Source organism: Saccopteryx bilineata, chromosome 7 (assembly GCF_036850765.1).
Source record: "Saccopteryx bilineata isolate mSacBil1 chromosome 7, mSacBil1_pri_phased_curated, whole genome shotgun sequence".
In the NCBI taxonomy this organism is placed as follows: domain Eukaryota; kingdom Metazoa; phylum Chordata; class Mammalia; order Chiroptera; family Emballonuridae; genus Saccopteryx; species Saccopteryx bilineata.
The window spans coordinates 87,962,714-87,983,564 of NC_089496.1; the positions used below are offsets into that span (position 1 = coordinate 87,962,714).

A 20,851-nucleotide genomic window follows, 5' to 3' on the forward strand; every position below is an offset into this window, starting at 1 on the left:
ACATAGTAAAGTCAGGAGAAGTGGTAAGTTTGGCAGGGAAGATAAGGTGGCTTTTAGACATATTATCTTCACTATTTGAGACATGCCCAGAGAGAAGTCGAGCATTCATCTGGAAATGCAGCTCTGGGCCTCAAAATGAATATCAGCACTGGAGGTAAAGATTTAGGAGGTGTTGGCCCTGGCCGGTTGGCTCAGCGGTAGAGCGTCGGCCTGGCGTGCGGGGGACCTGGGTTCGATTCCTTGCCGGGCACATAGGAGAAGCGCCCATTTGCTCTCCACCCCCCCTCCTTCCTCTCTGTCTCTCTCTTCCCCTCCCGCAGCTGAGGTTCCATTGGAGCAAAGATGGCCCGGGCGCTGGGGATGGCTCCTTGGCCTCTGCCCCAGGCGCTAGAGTGGCTCTGGTCATGGCAGAGCGTCACCCCGGAGGGGCAGAGCATCGCCCTCTGGTGGGCAGAGCGTCGCCCCTGGTGGGCATGCCGGGTGGATCCCGGTCGGGCGCATGCGGGAGTCTGTCTGACTGTCTCTCCCCGTTTCCAGCTTCAGAAAAATACCAAAAAAAAAAAAAAAAAAAAAGATTTAGGAGGTGTTGCATAATCATAATATATTGTTAAGACCATGGACGTGAATAAGGGATTCCTCCTTTTCCCCTGTCTCTCTGGATAGTTGCCTTTCTGAATTTCCTCAGATGGCACTTCTCCCTGTTCTCATCCTTAAATGGGAGTTCCTTCATTCTTTCGTTCAACACATATTTATTAAATGCTTACTATCCCCAGGTACTGTTCAAGGTACTAGTGTTACTTCCTGAACAAAACAGACGCCCAAGAATATCTGCCTTAACAGGCTAGGGGGAGGAAGCGAAGAGTAAAAAAATAAAGATGTGCAGCCTAGTGTTCAGATGATGACAGTACCATTGAGAAAAATTATGAAGCAGAGAAAAGGGCTGGGGGAGAGTTGCGATTTAAAAGTAGGATGACTGCCTGACCTGTGGTGGCGCAGTGGGTAAAGTGTTGACCTGGAATGCTGAGGTCACCAGTTCAAAACCCCGGGCTTGCCTGGTCAAGGCACATATGGGAGTTGATGCTTTCTGCTCCTCCCCCCTTCTCTCTCTCTGTCTCCTCTCTCTAAAATGAATAAATAAAAAAAAATCTAAAAGTAGGATGACTAAGGACAGTCTCAAGGAGAATGACACATTTGATTAAAAGGCCTGATGCAGGTGAAGAAACAAGCTATGTAGGTATCTGAATAAAAGTATTCCAGGCAAAGACAACAAGTACAGTAACTTGGAGGCTGGACAGTGCCTGGTGTGTCTGAGGAACCAGGAGACCATGTGGCTGGAGCAGAGTAAGCACGGGAGGGTAGCAGGAGATGAGGCCAGAAGACTAACTGAGGCCACATTGCGTAGGAGCTTACAAACCACAATGGGACTTTGGCTTCCCCTCTATGTAAGACAGGTAACCACTAGATGATTTTGAGCAGAGAATAAAAAATTTTTATTTCTATTTCAAAGAGATCACTCTTAAAAAGGACCAATCATTTTGAGAGTAGAATGTGGGAGAATAAAGGCAGAAGCAAGGTCAGTTAGTAGGCTAAAGCAGGCAAGAGAGAATGACGCCTTGGACCAGGGTGGTGGAAGTGTCAGTGCTGAGAACTGGTGAGAGTCTGGATGTATTCTCAGCTGAAACCGGCCTGATTTGATGACTGATTGAATACATGGCGTGAGAGAAAGATAGGAGCCAAAGACGAGTCTGATTTCCATCTGACAACTGAAAGGAGAACCTTTCCTTTACTTAGATGGGGTAGAGTATGGAAGGTGCAGGTTTGGGATGGTGGTCGTGAAGATCGGGGGTCCAGTTTGCAGTATTAAGCAAGTTTGAGATGCCTATGAAACACTGCAATGGAGACATCAAGAATATATTTGGATATATAAATCTGGAGTTCAAGAAAAGTTATGAGAACAGTTGGGAGGTTTCAGGAAGACATCCAGCCTTTGACGACACCCAGTGTGGGTGGTATCATCAGTGATTGCACGTATGAGGAACGGAAGCTTGCACCTCTGCCTAGGGGTGTGCTGCTTGCACCACCTCTGTAGAGATCTGCCTCCAGCTGCTAAACAGATTTTAATCTTCCAGTATTTGTCAGCATCTTTCCTTCAGTCGTATAGAACTGTCCACAGGTGGTACCTGCACACTTCAAATCCTTCTTTGGCTCCCTTTCTCCCTTCTACACATTCTGAGGCTGTCTCCCACCCATGAGGTAACCAGGGCCGACCCGGCTTAGCCTCCGAGATCACGCATGTCGGGCGCTTTCAGGTTGTTACGGATTTAGATTCTCGTTCTCCCTTCTGACATCACTCACTCACCATGCTTTCTGTAATCCATATTATATTTTACCCCCAAAAGAAAATCTTGCCATTGTCACATTAATAAAAAACAAGATCCTTCTTTGGTGCCCACCACAAGGACAGCAGTCTTTTTTTTTTTTCTGTTTGAGAATAATTGATATATTACTTTTTGGTGCCTTGACCAGGCAAGTGCAGGGTTTTTTTTTGAACCGGCGACCTCGGTGTTCCAGGTCGAAGCTTTATCCACCGCGCCACCACAGGTCAGGTGCATGAGTCTTTTCTTTTGTTGTTTGTTTGTTTTACAGGGACAGAAAGAGAGAGAGTCAGAGAGAGGGATAGATAGGGACAGACAGAGAGGAACGGAGAGAGATGAGAAGCATCAATCATCAGTTTTTTGTTGCGACATCTTAGTTGTTCATTGATTACTTTCCCATATGTGCCTTGACCACGGGCCTTCAGCAGACTGAGTAACCCCTTGCTTGAGCCAGCGACCTTGGGTCCAAGCTGGTGAGCTTTTTGCTCAAACCAGATGAGCCCGTGCTCAAGCTGGCGACCTCAGGGTCTCGAGCCTGGGTCCTCTGCATCCCAGTCCAACGCTCTATCCACTGCACCACTGCCTAGTCAGGCCATGAGTCTTTTCTTAAGATTACATAATTTCTATATGAGTAAGTCAGCCATAATGGTTCTAATATGTCTGCAAATAACTCAGGGGTTACCAACACAAGTCAGTTTATGGGAATGTTGTCCAAATAAGGCTGACAGTTGTGTCTCATGGCAGGTGTTCAATTAAATCTGACTGATGAATTAATTGAACTAGACCTGCGTGACATAGAAATCTTTACCTATTGTTGGGCCTTTGAGGAAAAAAGAATCCTCTAGCATCTGCCCAGCACTCCCTGTGATTACAATCTTGTATCTTCTCACAGGAAGTCTCTTCACCCAGGCTCAGGGCAAAGCTTTCTCCTTTGTCTGCCATTGGATTTTTGCATTGTTGTTTTGCATACTTTCCTGATACTGCCTGTCCTGGGGAATGGGAATTAGCCTCTGTCTCACCTAGTAACATCCAAGAATCTTTGACAGCTAGTCCTGACATGCAGAATGCCCTTCTGAGCCAGAGCAAGCTCAAGTGCCTTTCTCTGAAATACAGAGCCTGGCTGACCCATCTGATGCCAGTTTCTCAGGATCACACATTTATCTGCAAACCCATAATGGCTTCAGCAATTGTGAACCCATATAATTTGTTTTTAATTTATATTATACTTCTCAGTCAAGTTAATTTTGCCTGCTAGGCTTTAGAAATTGGGCTTTAGTTTTGCTAGACTATGCAGTCTTTTATGATATCCTAAAATTCTATTACACCTATTTCCAAGTCTTTTTCATCTTCTCTCATATGGCAGCTTCCCAGTATATAATACTGTTTTCCAAAAACTACCCCCACTTTAGGCGTTGTGTGTGTTCTGTGTGAAGAGAGTCAGCCGATCTCTTTTGGCCTCTGACAGAAGACTGAACTTTCTCAGTCTCTTTAGTTTCCAAATCTGCTTTGTGATGATGGCCAGCATCATACAGGCCTTTACTATTGCAGGGTACACCAACTTTCATGGAATAATACCTAATGATTCCCATGTTACTTTCTTCTGTTATAATGGGAAAAGAAAGATAATAGGTAATATACATGGGTGAATTTTTAAATGCCTATCCTAAGTCCCTCTGCCACATCTCTGGCACTCCAGATTATGTAGGTATGCATTAAATTTTTTATTTTTTTTCTTCTTTTTCCAAGTGAGAAGAGGGAAGACAGAGAGACAGGCTCCCACATCCACCCCAACCGGGATCCACATAGCAACCCCCATCGGGGGCCAATGCTCTGCCCATCTGGGGCCATGTCCGCAACTGAGCTATTTTCAGTGCCTGAGGCTCCATGGAGCCATCCTCAGTGTCTGGGGCTGATATGCTTAAACCAATTGAGCCATGGCTGTGGGAGGTGAAGAGAAAGAAAGCTAGAGAGGGAGAGAGAGGGGGGGGGGTGGGTGGAGCAGATGGTTGTCTCTCCTGTGTGCCCCGACCAGAAAATGAACCCAAGACATCCACGGACAAGGCCCATCCATGTTCTACCACTGAGCCAACCAGCTAGGTCCTGAATTTTTATGTAATTATAGACTTGCAGAAGGTTGCAAAGAAATGTGCAGGCAAGTCCCACACAAGTCACCCCTGGTGGTAATATCTTACAACTATAGTACAATACTTATAAAGTTTATTCAGACCACTCATTTTATATACACCCATTCATGTGAGTATGTGTATGTATAGCTCAATGCAATTTTGCCTCATGTATTGCTTTGTATCATCACACCACAGTCAAGACACTAAATTCTGCCATCTCAAGACTCTCTTTATAGCCACACCCATCCTTCATCCCTAACCCTTGGAAACCACTATTCTCCAGCACTATAATTATGTATCTCATAATTGTTACATAAATGAACTCATGCAGTTTGTATCCTTTTGAGATTGGCTTTGATGGCTCCATATAATTTCCTTGAGGTTCATTCAAGTTGTTGCTTGTATCAGTTGTTCACTCCTTTTCATTGTTAAGTAGTAGTTCATGGTATGGCTGTACCACACTTATTCCTGTGAAGGACACTTAAGACAATTTCAAATTTTGGTTATTATGAATAAACTTGCTATAAACATCTATATACAGCACCCTAAATAAAAATAACTCTTCATTTCTCAGGGATAAATGCCCAAGAGTGGGAACTGCTAAGTCGTATGACAAGTACACTTTCAGTTTCGAAAGGGACAGCCGAACTATTTTACAGAGTCAGATTATTTGTTTTTGGATTTAATTATGACTCAGTCCCTAGAAAGATATTCCACTGCTTACCTCTTTATGACTAGAGAACTATCCTTCTCAGAGTCCAGGGGAGTCAGACAGACCTGGATTCAAATCATGACTCAATCATTGACTAGCTGGGTGACTTTTAATACTTTTTTTTGACTCTCACATTCCCTGTTTGAAAACTAGAGATAATAATGCCTGGTAGTAAGTATTTAACAAGATCAACATGTAAAACACTGAGAGTAGAACATCTGGTACACAGCAGTGAGATGCTGGCTCTATTCCCACCCATGGCAAAACAATGATCAAGCATTACTCCCAACATTTTTGGTATTTGAAATTTTAAAAATCCAAAGGAAGCATTATACTAGTTCCTCTTATATATATATTCCTTCTTTTAATTAAATAAGTAGTCTTTTAATAGATTCCTTATTATAATTTTTCCTTGGCAAAATCACTTTCCCTTCCTTCCTATCAATTACGTTTACTGAAGTAATCCTTACAACTCTTGGCGGCAGAAATGAGTTGGCGCATCTCCATTACGCTCTGTGGTTTTCCTCTCTTCTAGGTCAGTGAACAATTTTCTGATGACTGGCCCAAAGGTAAGGAAGAAATTATTTTGATTTGGTTGGATTTCACTATTTTCAGCTTCATGACTGAAGATAATACATGCCAATTTCTTTTGATTATATCTGCATCTCTTATCATGCTGTAACTAGAAAAACAGTGGCACAGAGGGGGTTAGTGACGCCCCCCTGAACACACTGCAAACTAGTGTCAGAGCTAAGACAGGAACTCAGGAGTATCCATTCTGAGTTCATACCCAGAATCTCCAAAGCCAGAAGCGTTGACAGCCTGTCGCAGTGTCAGGCCGCAGTCACAAAACCTTCTCAGTGCAGTGGTGGGATGCAGTTTTCCATCCTTAAGATGTTGGCATTGTACTGCATTATCTCTAAGGACATTTCCAGTTCCAATATGTTATTTTCTAAGATAGTAATGGGATGAGGACATCTGAAAATTCATGAGCTGTGTAACTTGGAATCACGTTGGAGAGGTAGAATGGTACAGTGAATAAAGTCATGTCTAATGTCTGATAAAACCGAATTTCATTGCTAGCTGTGGGACCTTAGGCAAATTGCTTTAATTCACCTCTCCGATCCTCAGATTCCTAACCTATAAAATGGTTCCTATTTCACCAGGTTATTAGTAATGTTAAATGAGACAGCATATTTAAAGGGCTCACTCTGTCATTATTTTGGAGGGATGAGAGAGAGGGCAGGAAGAGAGGGAAGAGAGGGGCTTAGCCACTTTAGGGCAAATGTCTCCCAAGTCCAGCGGCTTTGAGTCTGAATTTGACCCATGTCCCTCAGGCTTACCTGATCTACTCCAGCAGCGTGGCAGCTGGTGCCCAGAGCGGTATTGAAGAATGCAAATACCAGTTTGCCTGGGACCGCTGGAACTGCCCTGAGAGAGCCCTGCAGCTGTCCAGCCATGGCGGCCTTCGCAGTGGTAAGGAAAGCCTCGGCCACCGCTCCCTGGACCCCCTGGCCACAGGTTAGAGCCCCGCTCTTCAGGGATGGCCCCTTGCCTCCTCTACACCCTAATTCCCCACCTGGTCTTGACTCTCAGGTCATCTCCCTCTCTGGGATCTTTTCTGTTCCATCTCCAGCTCCTCTTTCCTACCTACAGAGTTTTATTCCTTCTTCCCCAACACCCTCACTACTCGAGAAGTGGTCCTTGTCTCACCCCCAATCCTATATCATCTTTGGCCTCCTGGTGGCTAGAGGCTTCCTTCCTCACAATATAAAAGAACATCAGGAGGTAGGTATGGGATAGAATTGCTCGTTCCTCTTAGTCCCTTCCTTCAGCAGGCTCTGCAGAGAGGTACAAGGCAAGTGAGAACAGGCCTGGAGACCAAATTCCCATGCAGAAGACAGAGGGGCCATGCCAGTAAATAAAAGAGCTGGCAGTCGGAGGTTCTTTGCAGAACCAGCTGGTGCATGCCTCTTAGACTTTGATGTTTCCAGAGGAAATGGGGATAAGGTCGTGCTAACCTGGCCTTCAGCTTTCTCTCTTCCCCATTTCTTCTCAGGCTCTTTCCCACCTAAGTCCTTTACAACCATGAATGTCAACAAAACTCTTGCCTCCTAACCAAAAGTGTATGACTTGAAAAGATGGGAGGGGAGAAGAGCAGGGCTGAGACCAGGGCTGGAACGGAGCCGGGAAAGAGTAAGGTACATTATAAAGGTGGCAAGTAGGATGGAGCTGGGGAAGGAAAGGATAACGACTGCATTGAAGGGAGGTGCGTGACTGGTATTTCTTTGGGTTACAACTCCTCCCTCTAACTCACCCAATTTTTGGTTCCTGCCAGCTAATCGGGAGACAGCATTTGTACATGCCATCAGTTCTGCTGGGGTCATGTACACTCTGACTAGAAACTGCAGCCTTGGGGATTTTGACAACTGTGGCTGTGATGACTCCCGCAATGGACAACTGGGTGAGTAGGGATATTGGGGTGGGGAGGGCAGGCCGGTAAAGTTCACTTGAAGAATGAACAGCTTGGTGAGTAGCTGGGAAGGGGAGGAGGAAGAAGAGTTGTATTTTTCTAAATCTGACAAGAATCAGGGCCAACCAGTTAAGTCCAAACCCTGCAGTGTCAAACCAGCTTAAATGCAGCATGGGCTCTCCTTTTCCTACTGAGTCGTCTCCTTAAACACAATAATAACAACAACTAAACAACACTCCCCATGCAGTCAATCCAGTCACTCTCTCAAACATGGTGGGAACATCCTTCCATGTTGCCTCTGTTCCCTTTTCACTCTTTACTTCCACTGTCCCCTCTGGCTCAATTTCCAACTTACTTCAATTCCATATTACTTCAATTGCTCCTCTGTCTCCCCCTTCAATGTTCGCGCCATTTTGTCCCTTCTCTAAATCAGTCGCTGGCGGGCCAACGTGCCCACTTTGCCCAAAGGCCAGAAATTTATGTAGAGGGACACACCGGCACCTTGCATAGAATTCACTCAGCAACTACTTATGTCATGGAGTCCTAAGTAGGGGATTGGCTGGACGTGAGCGCGCAAAAAAAAAAAAAAAAGGCAAAAACAAATCTAGGCTGAAACTGATCTGTAGACAAGCACTCATCCAACCTTAATCTTTTCCCCATCCCAAAGCCCCAAAACCCAATTAGAAACAGCTGCTTAGGAGGCTCTGCACCGACTGCTCAACGATCTTTCCTCTCCCTGCACTTTTCTAGGGGGTCAAGGCTGGCTATGGGGAGGCTGTAGTGACAACGTGGGCTTTGGAGAGGCAATATCCAAGCAATTTGTCGATGCCTTGGAGACAGGACAGGATGCCCGGGCAGCCATGAACCTGCATAACAATGAGGCCGGCCGCAAGGTGAGTTCTGCAGCCCCTGGCGTTAGGCAGTTGGCTTCATCCACTACCACTTCTACATGAGGACTCTTCGCTTCATTTAACCGTTTGGAAAAACGAGGTACTTACTAAAGCGATGTTGACTGGCTAGACGCCTCTCAATCCCCCAGAGGCAGACACCCCACGCGCTTAATCCCCGGCCCGCTCACTCCTAACTCTCTCCCCAGGCAGTAAAAGGCACCATGAAACGCACGTGTAAGTGCCACGGCGTGTCTGGCAGCTGCACCACGCAGACCTGCTGGCTGCAGCTGCCTGAGTTCCGCGAGGTGGGTGCGCACCTGAAGGAGAAGTACCACGCAGCTCTCAAGGTGGACCTGCTGCAAGGTGCTGGCAACAGCGCGGCCGGCCGCGGCGCCATCGCCGACACCTTTCGCTCCATCTCCACGCGGGAGCTGGTGCACTTGGAGGATTCCCCAGACTACTGCCTGGAGAACAAAACGCTAGGACTGCTGGGCACCGAAGGCCGAGAGTGCCTGCGGCGCGGGCGGGCCCTGGGCCGCTGGGAGCGTCGCAGCTGCCGCCGGCTCTGCGGGGATTGCGGGCTAGCGGTGGAGGAGCGCCGCGCTGAGACCGTGTCCAGCTGCAACTGCAAATTCCACTGGTGCTGCGCTGTTCGCTGCGAGCAGTGCCGCCGGCGAGTCACCAAGTACTTCTGTAGCCGCGCCGAGCGGCCGCGGGGGGGCGCAGCGCACAAACCCGCGAGAAAACCCTAAGCGTTTCCTTTCCCCGCTCTTTTCCTATTTGGCCTTGGCTTCTTTTAGAGACCCCAGTAATAGAGGAACCTAGACAATGCAGGTCCCGCACTCGCAGCGCGGGGATCCCGAGAGAGACTCTGCAACCTCCGGAGCTTGTCACTTTCCAACCTGTTTCCCCAGTTCGGCCGCGCTCTCCTGAAGCTGTCTGAATCGTCCTCACAGCCCACACTTAGGTCTGAGAACTCAGATTTTGAACCATTATCTTTGGAAGAGGAAAATAGGTGTTCCTCTTCCCTTTCCCAGTCGCCCTAACGCTGGTCCTCCCGCCCCTCCTCCGCCAGGTCTGTATCGCTGCTGCCTTTTCCTCCTGCAGAGCCACTCCAGTGCTTCTGATTCCGTTAGTGTTGGCATAGACTCCCCAGGAATCTCTAATGCTTCCTCTCCCTTTCTCCCTTCCCCTCTTTCCTTGAAAACAAAAAACAGACCCATGGGGACGGGTTCCTAGAGGTAGGGGTTCAAAATGGGGAAAATGGGAACCCTGGAGTGCTGCCTTGCTGAAAATCAAGGTGCTCCTCATCCTCGTGACACCATCTCTAATGGACTTCACCAGCGGAACAATGACCTTCCTAGACAATCACCCAAGGTGCTCCAGACACTTACCCACAGTCTAGAAACTATATAAGGTCAGATTTCCAGTCATTTCCTACCCTTTAAAGTAACCTTTTCCCTGCACCTAACCTATTTTCTCCTAACAACCATCTTTACCTCTCCTCCTTCCCCCAAAATCCTTGTTCCTCTGAGCCAAGACTGAGCTCTATAAAGTCAGTTTCCCATTCAAACCCTGGTTTGCACTGACTGAAGCTAATCTGCCAAGGATTAGTGCATCGGCCACACAAATCTCGCACTAACACACTCGGCAGTGAGCTCGCTGTTGTGCTGGCCGAGGCCGCTGGTTCTCATCTCAGAAGCAGTAGAGCAGGGACTTGCTTATGAAGAGGGCTCTGGGAAGGGAAAGCCAATCCCTGACAGACACTGGGGACCAAGGAGCAGCCCAGTCAGCTCTCTCCCCCAGGCCAGCCCTGGTCTGCTCTTCAGGAGCAGAACTGGTCAGATGACAGGCTACCTTTTCCCACTTGGTCCAGACAGGAGAAAGCACAGAGGTGTGGCTCCAAGTAAGTAACAGGGGCTGAGGCCCTGGGGGCCAACCTGTGAGTGCAAGGGTTCCCATATTCCAAAATGAGACAGTGGCCCGGTCAGACCCCGAAGCCCTGGGCTCGTGCCTCCACCTCTCCTGCTCCTACTAACACTTGCTGACAGGAGAGGTTCCCCTTCCTTCCTTATAGGGACCTGCTTCCCTTCGGTGGTTCATTGCCAGCACTTCTGACCCATTTGTATCAGCAAAAGGCCTTTGCTTCTTCCCTCAGCTTTGATCTGGGCCTCTCGGTCTCCCAACCTGCCCTTCTTCCCTCATCGAGCAGCAGCTGTGATCTGAGTATGCAGTAGGAAAACCCGGCCAGGCAGCTAGGAAATATAAAAGGGCACAGTGTTGTCAGGACAGCTGCGTTCTCCCAGGATGGGGAGGTCTCTCAGCACAAAAGGAGAAGAATTTTTATGCTTCATATTTGATAACTCCAGATCAGTACTCAAAACATGTCATACTGCCAGCAAGTTCTCTCACAGGTTGTTTTGTACTCCCAAATGGATATGATACAAGACTCATTTGAGTTCTATAGAGAAAACATTACTGAGCTACTTTAGATTTGTATTGCTCTCCTTTGACCCCCACCAGCTGCCTTGCATTATCCATTCATTTATTTGTCCAGTTAAAAAACAACAACAACAAAAAAAAAACACACAAAGAAAAGGAGTGGATATAGAGTGGTGAACCTTTCCTACATTCGTGGAGTTGAGGTCCTCTCTTAGACTCATCACCAGGGCTGTGTTCCCCTTGACAGATGTGGACAACTCCAGAACAGCTACTTGGGAAGACATCTTCAGGTCAGCTAGTCAAACCTTAGGTTTTACAGATTTGAACGTGCTGAGAAAGATGTCTGGCTTGTCCCCCCAGCTGTACGTTACCGTGGAGTGTGCAGTGCAACCCAGGCCCCTTCCCATCTCTGTGTGCTTTTTAGGGGGCCAGAAGCAGAGTAGTTTTTGAGAAGTGACAGGACATTGGGGGTGTGGGGGGGGCGTGCAAAACACTGTCTCCTTCCTGTCCCTGGCCTGTAAGCCTACACACAGGCAGGGCTTTCTTTTCTTGAAAAGAATCCCAGCCTCAAGTGGCCTTAGCAGCAGGTTAGGGTAAAGACAGAGACAGGGTCGTGCTCAGCGCTGGTGGTGCTGGTGGTGGTGGGAGGGGAGGGCAGGACAGGGCACTCGCCTATTGTGAGTCTGGATTGGATGCTTCCACTCATTCACTTCCTTTTAATTAACCCACATTCCTGGAGGAGAAATATTTATGTTGGCTCCCATAGAGGCAATCTGCAGACTGGAAAGAAGGCGGAAGAAAGCCTGCCTTAGCAAAACAATATCTCTAAAGAGCTCAAGAAAAGAAAATGAGTACAAAATGCCATTAAAATAGCCTTCTACCCCCACTGGAGTCAACGAAAACTTCATTTCACATGCTAATCCCCCACTCCGCCCCTTTCTCTTCTCACACCTTTTCCGAAAGTGTTTGGGAAAAGTCTTCGCAGTCAGTACACAGCTCCCTGCAGCTCAGACTTCTCCTTGTGTTAGTTCAGGGCCCCAAGGGGGGCTCTCACTCCAACAGCGGCTTTTTTCTCCCCCCCTTTAATTTAAACAAAGACTTCGGAGTTCATCAACCTCCCACTGAAATTCACAGCTGCTGAACAAACTAATCCCCTCTCCCAGCCTTTCTTCCCTTCAATGGGCTCTTGGCTTCAAAGACACTTTGGGAAAGGACTTTGCTGGGGCTCACATTGCTTCATCAATAGAAGTTAGTGCAAGTATTATCTGAAGAGCAAGTGGCTTTACAAACAAATACTGCCTAACAATCCCGTCCTCCCAAACACACACATCTCGCCTGCAGACATGATGGGATCTACAACAGGATTAGAGATAGTACCCCTGGCTTCACACCCAGCCCCTTTGTGCAGCTGAGCTCAGCCCTGAAGTGTTGTGGGGAAAACCCTGGAGCTGACTGTCAGGCACAGATGGAGACACACGTGCCCACGCATGCACTCACACACACATACACACACACACACACAGAATGTAATGGCCACAAATGCTGCAAGGAGAGTCTATTTCAGTGACTAACTTTCTTCAACTGTCTTGACTCCCCATCTGTCTCCAAGCCTCTCCCCTGCCTATTGGGGTGGTGCAGGAAACAAGAACAAAGAGGACTAGGAAGAGAAGTGAGGGCAAAACAGGACCCAGGAGACAAGTATTGGGAGATGACTGAGGAAACCAAATCAAAGCAGCTTTATTGCACAGTAAGTAAACCAGTGCTTCAAACGCAGCGTCCAACCAGGAGAGCGCGGCCAGAGAAGGCAGCCCTGAGACATGGGTTCGGGGGGGGGGGGGGGGGGGCTCCAACCCTTGAAGAACAGTGCTAAAAGAGTCTCTGTTAATATGGCTCCCATTCCAGAGCCGGGTTTACACTCACAGAATGAGTGGTCTCTGGCCTTGGACCAGGGCTCAGACAGGCCAAGTCAGGAGTTGTTCCCCACAGGCAGTGGTTGGTCTCTCTGCTCCTATCTCATAGGCTAAGACAGCTCCCAGCAAAAGGCAGTGTGCCCCTTCCACCTCCCACGTAACCTTGCCCATCCTGAATAATGCTGGCCAATGAGATGTTCCTTTTGAAACGGGCCAAAGTTCCTTCTCTTGGTTCCGCTCGGCACCCACACTTATGTCCATGACTTGTTCAAAGGATGAACAGTCAACTCTACTCTAGCCTCTGGGGCTCAGAGAAATATGGACCCGGAAATATGAAGTCAGGTCAAGAAGAAAGTAAGGTCAGGCTCGTAACTCGCAGGACAAAAATAAGACCCAAAAAGTGGGCACAGCAGAGACAGACTTGGGTCCTGCTCACCCTCTTAGAAGCCGCTGAAGCAGAATGTCCCTGGGGAAGAGGGTACCCTGCCGCAGGTCCTGTCGGAGCACAGCAGTAGGGGGAGTGCAGAAACGGCTCTGCTCTGCCTCAGAGGCTGGGCAGCCCTGGGCACACCCTAGAAGGCCAGGCACACAGGGGTGGAGAGCAGGCAATCTGATGGTTTGGAGTCAAGCCGATAGCCGTGTATACCTGGCAGCAAGAAAGAAGATTGGTAAAAACCAACAGAATCTGTTCTGAAATTCCTTTTTCTACAAGGGCACAATTAAGTACCAGCAGACGGGGCCTGCTGGTGAGAGAGGCTACCTGGCTTAACCGTGCAGTTTCTGAGCAATGGTGAGGACGGCCTTCAGGACAGGCATGAAGCTGGAGACCTCGCTGAAGCGGCTGCAGCCCACCACCTGGGCGTGCACTGCGAGGCCCTGCTCAAAGCTTCCTGCAGCCGCACATCGGGCAACCTCGTGGAGCCCGGCCAGGACAGCAGGCGAGAGCTGTGGAGGGGTTGGCCCTTCGGTTAGTAAGCCCAAACCAGCCCTAAGTTGGCAGCATGGAAAGGATAAGAGGCGTAAGTTCTAGAGCCCGGTCCAGACAAGGTGGATCGATTCTGTGGGGAACCCAGGTCCATGAGACCTAAGGGGAGGAGACACTGGAGTTCCCTCGGCCATGGGTAAAGGTGGAGAGGCAGAGGAACGCCACTAAGGTACTTACCGTCCCCTCCCGGAGCTTCTCATAGAGACATTCTAGACGTTGTGCTGCCTCTTCCAGCTTCCGCGTTGTCTTCTGCAGGGAGGAAAAGGGGTTCTGATTCTAGCCCCTCAGGCTGGCATCACAGGACTAGAAAGAGTCTCGGTAGACTAGCGCTAGGACAGCTTAAGGTTGCTTCTTCCATTTCAGAGGGGAAAACGGGGGCCTGAGGGGGGTAAGTGACTTGCTCCAGCTGGCCCAGCCAGTGAATGAATGGCAAGTCTCCTGACTCCTGGTTTCACCCTCTTTCCGGTACTCCCTGCTGTCTCAGTGCTGGGTCCTGCTACCAAGAAGCTGGGCTTCAGACCAGGCAAGACCCCCCCCCACACACACACACACACGGACATCAAATAAGTGTAAGATACAGACATGTCAAGGGACGGTGACACAACGGTCACACAAAGACCTAATTTATGGCAAAGGGGTCCAGGAACCAGCTAAGGGAATGAGGAGAGCATTGTGGGGAAGGTTCAGACTTACTAAGTCTGTGGCAGACTGGGAGCAGCGTTGTAGAAGTGCCTCAAAGGTGGTTTTCAAAGACTGATGCTCTGGGGGCAGTTCCTTCCTGTCCATCTTCTCTGGTGGCCGTTGCTAAGGAAAAAGCAGGGAGACAGGATAGACAGGCAAGCTATCCTTCTCGTAGTTTCCCTGAGGACTAGTCCTCAGTGACTCAGCATCACACTGTTCTCACTAGAGCATAGCAGAGCCGGGAGGGGACATCCTCCACAGTAAGGACATTTGGTGTCTGTCCCTCCCCATCCCCCAGCTCACAGTCTGACTCTACTTTTAGGAATGAGGCCCATCTACCAAGTCCCTGCTTTTTTATACCCAAGGATGACTGGAAGGTTTCCAACGGGAGGGGGACACACTGTCACCTGCAGGCTGAGTTCTCCTGGCGCTCTAGGGGGAGCCCCTGCTTTTTTATACCCAAGGACGACTGGAAGGTTTCCAATGGGAGGGGGACACACTGTCACCTGCAGGCTGAGTTCTCCTGGTGCTCCAGGGGGAGCATGACCCACAGCAGGGACAGGGGGCTGTGAGGAAAGGACCCTTCGTGGCTCAGAGGTGAGGCTCATAACTGGAGCAGTAATTGGTGCCGGGGACACAAATGTCTTTGGCAACTTAAGAGAGAGAAAGAGAGAGGCACATTAGCGTAAGCTGAGAGACTCCCTAGGCCCTGGTTTGAGAGAGTGGCAGAAATCATGAGAGAACCACGGACAGAATAGTGAGTGGGACACCAGGAAGTGGGAAGACTGGTGTATATGTAAGAAGGAAAGAGGAGGGGGCAGAAGGGAGAAGAGTAAGGGGGAAAAGAAAGGGCAGAATGCATGCCTGAGAATGGGAAGGACTGGGCTGAATTCTGTAAGGAACTAAAGTGTGGCTCACTGATAAACATATGAGGAGGTGGGTGGGGCGGTGCACTGACCTGTGCCCTCTGGAGGTGTGCCCTGGGAGCTGGAGCATTTTTCAAGGGATCCTGAGGCCCTGTATAATACAGAGACAGAAGTATTGAGGGACATGGTCAGAAACATTGGTAAATCTCAGTCTGATGGTCATCAAAATTATTTTAGCTAGAGTCCACCACATCTCCCTCTCCAGACCAGTCATACTCTCAGCTGATGTTCTCCAACCCAGGGGCCCCAGTTCATTGGCTTGAAGAAGAGACTCCCAAGGTGGTTGTGGAGACAGAAGGAGAGGGAGGCAATGAATGAGCAAATGGGAAGCCATGGAGAAAAGACCAACCTGCATGAGGAGTCAAGATGCCGGTAGTTTGGATGGCACTAGAGTATGGAGCACTTGGTCCTCCTGGAGGGTGTGCTGCAGGGAAGCTGCCAGGAGGGGCTGGGGGCTGGAAGCTCGGAGGACCAAGACCTGGCGGTCTCACAGGAAGGAAAGGGAGCAGTGGAACAGTCTCAGGCAGGGAGGCAGAGCCAGGCTGCAAGATGCCGGAGGGGGCCATAGGTGGTGAGGGACCAGGAAGAGGCCAGGTTCCAGGGAATCCCACAGAGTTAGGAGCTGGCACCCTTTGCCCTCTTAATAGCTGTGGCTGAGATAAAGCTGGAGGGGAACAGAAACAGGTCATTTGCCACCAAATTTCAATTGGGGAGAGACTCAGAGCACATGAGGGGGAATGAACGCAATGATGATAATTTTTAAAAAGCTAATAATAAGAAATGATTAATTAATACATCTGTATGTAGATCTACCACATACAAAGTACTTTTAACTAAATTCCTTATTCGACCCTTAAGATAATACTGTGGTGCTGAAATGAACAACATAACAACTATTACTACGTTTCAAAAGAAACAGCATATTGCTAAGTATATTGCCCACAGGCACAAAGCCAATAAGTGATAGTACTGGGAATTCTGACTTCAAACTCCAAACTCCTTTCACTACACAGACACACTGCTTCCCAAATCCATGCTGGCCATGCCAATTGCTTTCCTCTGTGTTTTCCCAGACAGATCACTCACTCACCAGGCCTTACCCCAGGGTCCGGGGGCAAAGGCTGGGCTACCTGGGGCTCACATGCCCTGTAGTCTCTTATATTCTGCATTCTAGAGCCTTGATAAGGGGCAGTATGGGAAGGTGCCAAGGGCATTGCTAGTGATGAAGGAGGTGTGAAAATGCTTGGCCTTGTAGATGGAGTGGGAACCTGTAAAGAGAAAAAAAAATTATCCTTGGAAAGGGAAAGAAAGGAAAGTAATTGAAAATAGAAAAAACTATAGAAAAAAATGAAACTAGATAGTTCTTCAAAAAAAATCAATAAAACTGATAAACCTCTATAAAAACCTACAAAAATAAAGAGAGAAGACACAAGTCATCAAGGTTAGGGATGGCTGATCTTGATGACTTCATTATACTACAAAGTGGCAATAATCAAAACAGCATGGTATATTGAGCGTGGGGTCACTGGCTTGAGCATGGGATCATAAGCATGACCCCATATTCGCTGGCTTGAGCCCAAAGGTAGCTGGTTTGCAATCCAAGGTTACTGGCTTAAGCAAGGGGTCACTGGCTCAGTTGGAGCCCCCCATGAAGGTACACATGAGAAAGCAATCAATGAACAACTAAAATGCCGCAACTACAAGTAGATGCTTCTCATCTCTCTCCTTTACCTGTCAGTCCCTGTCTATCCCTCTCTCTTGCACGGACGCACACTAAACAAACAAAACAAACAAACAAAAACCCAGCATGGTATTGGCTAGAAAGCAGACACACAGACCAAAGGGACAGAACTGAGAGTGAAGAAATAAGCCACATGTATATGGGCAAATAATTTTTGACAAAGGAACGAAAAACATACAGTGGAGGAAGGAAAAAGCCTCTTCACTAAACTGCTGGAAAAATTGGAAAGCCACATGCAAAAGAATGAAACTAGACTGCTATTTGTAACTAGACACAAAAAATAACTCAAAATGGATCAAAGACCTAAATATAAGACCAGAAAAAATAAATTACATAGAAGAAAATATAGACCTTATGGACCTTGGAGTTAGGCAGAATTTTATGAATTTGATCTCAAAAGCAAGGGAAGTAAAAGCATTTTGCTTTTTAAAATAATTTTTTTTTTATTTTTTAAATCAATAGACTAAAAAGCTCTACAGAGCAAAAGAAACTGTCAACAAACAAAATGGCAACCAATTGAATGGGAGAAGATACTTGCAAACAACACATCCAATAAGGAATTCATATTCAAAATATATAAAGAACTTATACAACTTAAGAACAACAAAGAATGAACAATTCAATATAAAATTGAACAGAGGACCTAAACAGACACTTCTCCCAAGAAATATATGAAACGTTGCTTGACTTCACTAGTTACTAGGGAGATACAAGTCAAAACTACAAGGAGATACCACCTCACACCTGTTAGATTGGCTATTAGCAAATAAGACAATTAATAACAAGTGTTGGAGAGGTAGTTGAGAAAAAGGAACCCTCATTCACAGCTGCTGGGACTGTAAACTGGTATGGCCACTATGGAAAACAATATGGAGGTTCCTCAGAAAATTTCAAAAAGAGCCTGGCCTGTGATGGTGCAGTGGATAGAGTGTCGACCTGGGATGCTAAATTCACTGGTTTGAAACCCTGGGCTTGCCTGGTCAAGGCACATATGACAAGCGAGCAATGAACAACTAAGTAAAGCAGCTATGAGTCGATACTTCTTACCACCCTGCTCCTCTCTGTAAATCAATCAATAAAATATTTTTAAAAAATTAATAGGCCCTGGCCAGTTGGCTCAGTGGTAGAGCATTGCTCAGCATATGGAAGTCCCAGGTTCAATTCCCGGCCAAGGCACACAGGAGAAGCATCCATCTGCTTCTCCACTCTTCCCCCTCTCTTTTCTATCTCTCTCTTCTCCTCCCACAGCCAAGGCTCCACTGGAGCAAAGTTGGCCCGGGCGCTGAGGATGACTCCATGGCCTCTGCCTCAGGTGCCAGAATGGCTCCAGTTGCAATGGAGCAACACCCCAGATGGGCAGAGCATCGCCCCTTAGTGGGCTTGCCAGGTGGATTCAGGTCAGGAGCATGCAAGAGTCTGTTTCTCTGTCTCCCTGCTTCTCACTTCAGAAAAATACAGAAAAAAAAAATTAAGAAGAGAGTTACCAATGACCCAGCAACCCCTCTTCTGAGTATCCACCCAAAAACTTTGAAAACATTTATTTGTAAAGCTGTAGTACCCCTATGTTCACTGCAGCATTATTCATGATGGTCAAGACATGAAACAATCAAAGTGTCCTTCCATAGAGGACTGGATAAAGAAGATGTGGAACATATACACAATGAAATACTACCATTTATGGAAAGATGGATGGATCTTAAGAATATCATGCTAAGTGAAATAAGTCTGACAAAAAATTCAAGAACCATATACTTTCACTCATATGTGGGATATAAAACTGAAAGGAACAAGTAAACAAAGAGGACAAAAACCCATAAACACAGACAACAGCATGGTGGTTACCAGAGGAAAAGGGAAATATGGGAGAGATAGTAAAGGGCAAAGGGGGTCAACTATATAATGATGAAAGGAGATTTGACTTGGGTGGTAAACACACAATTCAATATACAGATGATGTGTTATAGAATTGTACACTTGAAGCCTATATAATTTTATTAACCAACATTACCCTGATAAATTTAATTTAAAAAGTTTTAATGATCAGGGATGAAATAGGGAATATTACAACAGACCCTGTAGCCATTAAAAGCATAATAAAGGAATACTACAAAAATAACTTTACATTCATAAATCTGACAATTTAGAAAAAAATGGGCCAATTCCTCAAGAACCACAAACTACTAAAATTCAGTCAAAATAAAATAGATAACAAATAGTTCTATAAATATTATTTTAAAAAATATTTTATTTATTGATTTTATAGAGTGGGGAGGAGCGAGAAGTAGCAACTTATAGTTGCTTCACTTTAGTTGTTCATTGATTACTTGTGTATGTGCCTTGATCAGGCAAGCCCAAGGTTTCAAACTGGCAACTATAACTACATACTAATAATGAACAGTGGGAACCAAAATTAAAAATGCAATACCATTGGATTTTAAATTGTTCAAGAAAAAATTAAATACTTATGTTTGAAATAAACAAACCATGTATGATGAAAATAATAAAGTGCTGATGGAGATAGCGTTGAAGAGACATACAATGTTCATGGATGGGAAGACTCAGCATGGTGAAAATGTCAATTCTCCTTACATAATTCTATAATTTTGATATAATTCCTGCCAAAATTTCAGCAAGTTTCTTTGTAGACATAGACAACATTATTCTAAAATTTATGTGGGAAGAGCAAAGTCCTAGAATATTCAAAGAAATTTTTAAAAAGAAAAAAAAAGTGGAAGAATTACTCTATCTCATGTCAAGGCATACTATATAGAATAGAGTGGTATTGGCAGAGGGATAAACTCAAAGATCAACAGAACAGAATAGATAACTGAGAAATAAATCCATATAAACATGTCCAATTAATTTCTGATAAAGGAGTAAAATCAATTCAATGGAGGGACAGTTTTTTCCATAAATGGAAATCCACTGGCAAGAAAAATGAAGCTTAACCTAAACTTCACACCTTACATAAAAATTAACTCAAAGTAACATGGATTTAAATGTAAAACATAAAATTATAAACTTCTACAAAGAACACAGGAGAAAATTTGTAGGACCCTGGACTAGGCAGAGTTCTTGGACTTGACAGCAAAAACAAGATCTATAGGAAGAAAATAAATTGGACCTAATAAAATTAAATTTGTTTCTTGAAGGACCCTGTTAAAAGAATGAAAAGACAAATTCTTACATAATTACACACACACACACACACACAAAGTACATGTAGAACTGGCGAAATCTGAATCTCTGGATTGTACCAAGGTCAATTTCTTGATTTTGTTATTGCATTGTGATTGCTGTTGGATGTTATGGGGTGAGGTTGGGATGCATGAGACTTTCCAGTATATTCCTTTGTGGCTTCCTGTAACTCTTTAATTATTTCAAAATATAAAAGACAGTGTGAGAAGGAGAAGAGAAGAATAAGGGAGAGAAAAAAGGGGAAGGCAAAAAACAAAATTAGGGTTGGAATTGAAGGTGGGACAGAATGAATCAATCATCAGAACTTCTGCCTGATACCTGTTTACAATCTCATTGGATTTTGTTTGCCAGTTTCTCGAGTAGGCTCCTGGTATCATAAATTAATAGCACCC

The 20,851-nt window shown here is 46.3% G+C and overlaps 2 protein-coding genes across 8 annotated transcripts in view; one reads left to right on the plus strand and one right to left on the minus strand.

Annotated features, from left to right (window-relative positions):
* The window catches only part of WNT8B (Wnt family member 8B), a 28,797-nt gene extending 19,443 nt beyond the window's left edge, over positions 1 to 9,354 (plus strand). The window contains exons 2-6 of the mRNA XM_066239898.1: positions 5,749 to 5,782; positions 6,551 to 6,689; positions 7,552 to 7,677; positions 8,437 to 8,579; positions 8,783 to 9,354. Coding sequence (XP_066095995.1) covers positions 5,749 to 5,782; positions 6,551 to 6,689; positions 7,552 to 7,677; positions 8,437 to 8,579; positions 8,783 to 9,328 — 988 coding nt within the window. The 3' untranslated portion in view covers positions 9,329 to 9,354. The remainder of the gene's footprint in view (positions 1 to 5,748; positions 5,783 to 6,550; positions 6,690 to 7,551; positions 7,678 to 8,436; positions 8,580 to 8,782) is intronic.
* A 3,373-nt stretch (positions 9,355 to 12,727) lies between these two features.
* Positions 12,728 to 20,851, minus strand: part of SEC31B (SEC31 homolog B, COPII coat complex component) — a 32,738-nt gene continuing 24,614 nt past the window's right edge. For all 7 annotated transcript variants that reach the window (XM_066238756.1, XM_066238759.1, XM_066238762.1 and 4 more), the window contains 8 exons: positions 16,611 to 16,788; positions 15,870 to 16,184; positions 15,553 to 15,611; positions 15,101 to 15,247; positions 14,607 to 14,717; positions 14,091 to 14,162; positions 13,689 to 13,873; positions 12,728 to 13,574 (listed from right to left, as the gene is read on the minus strand). In XM_066238756.1, the coding sequence (XP_066094853.1) occupies positions 13,694 to 13,873; positions 14,091 to 14,162; positions 14,607 to 14,717; positions 15,101 to 15,247; positions 15,553 to 15,611; positions 15,870 to 16,184; positions 16,611 to 16,788 (1,062 nt within the window). In that variant the 3' untranslated portion in view covers positions 12,728 to 13,574; positions 13,689 to 13,693. The remainder of the gene's footprint in view (positions 13,575 to 13,688; positions 13,874 to 14,090; positions 14,163 to 14,606; positions 14,718 to 15,100; positions 15,248 to 15,552; positions 15,612 to 15,869; positions 16,185 to 16,610; positions 16,789 to 20,851) is intronic.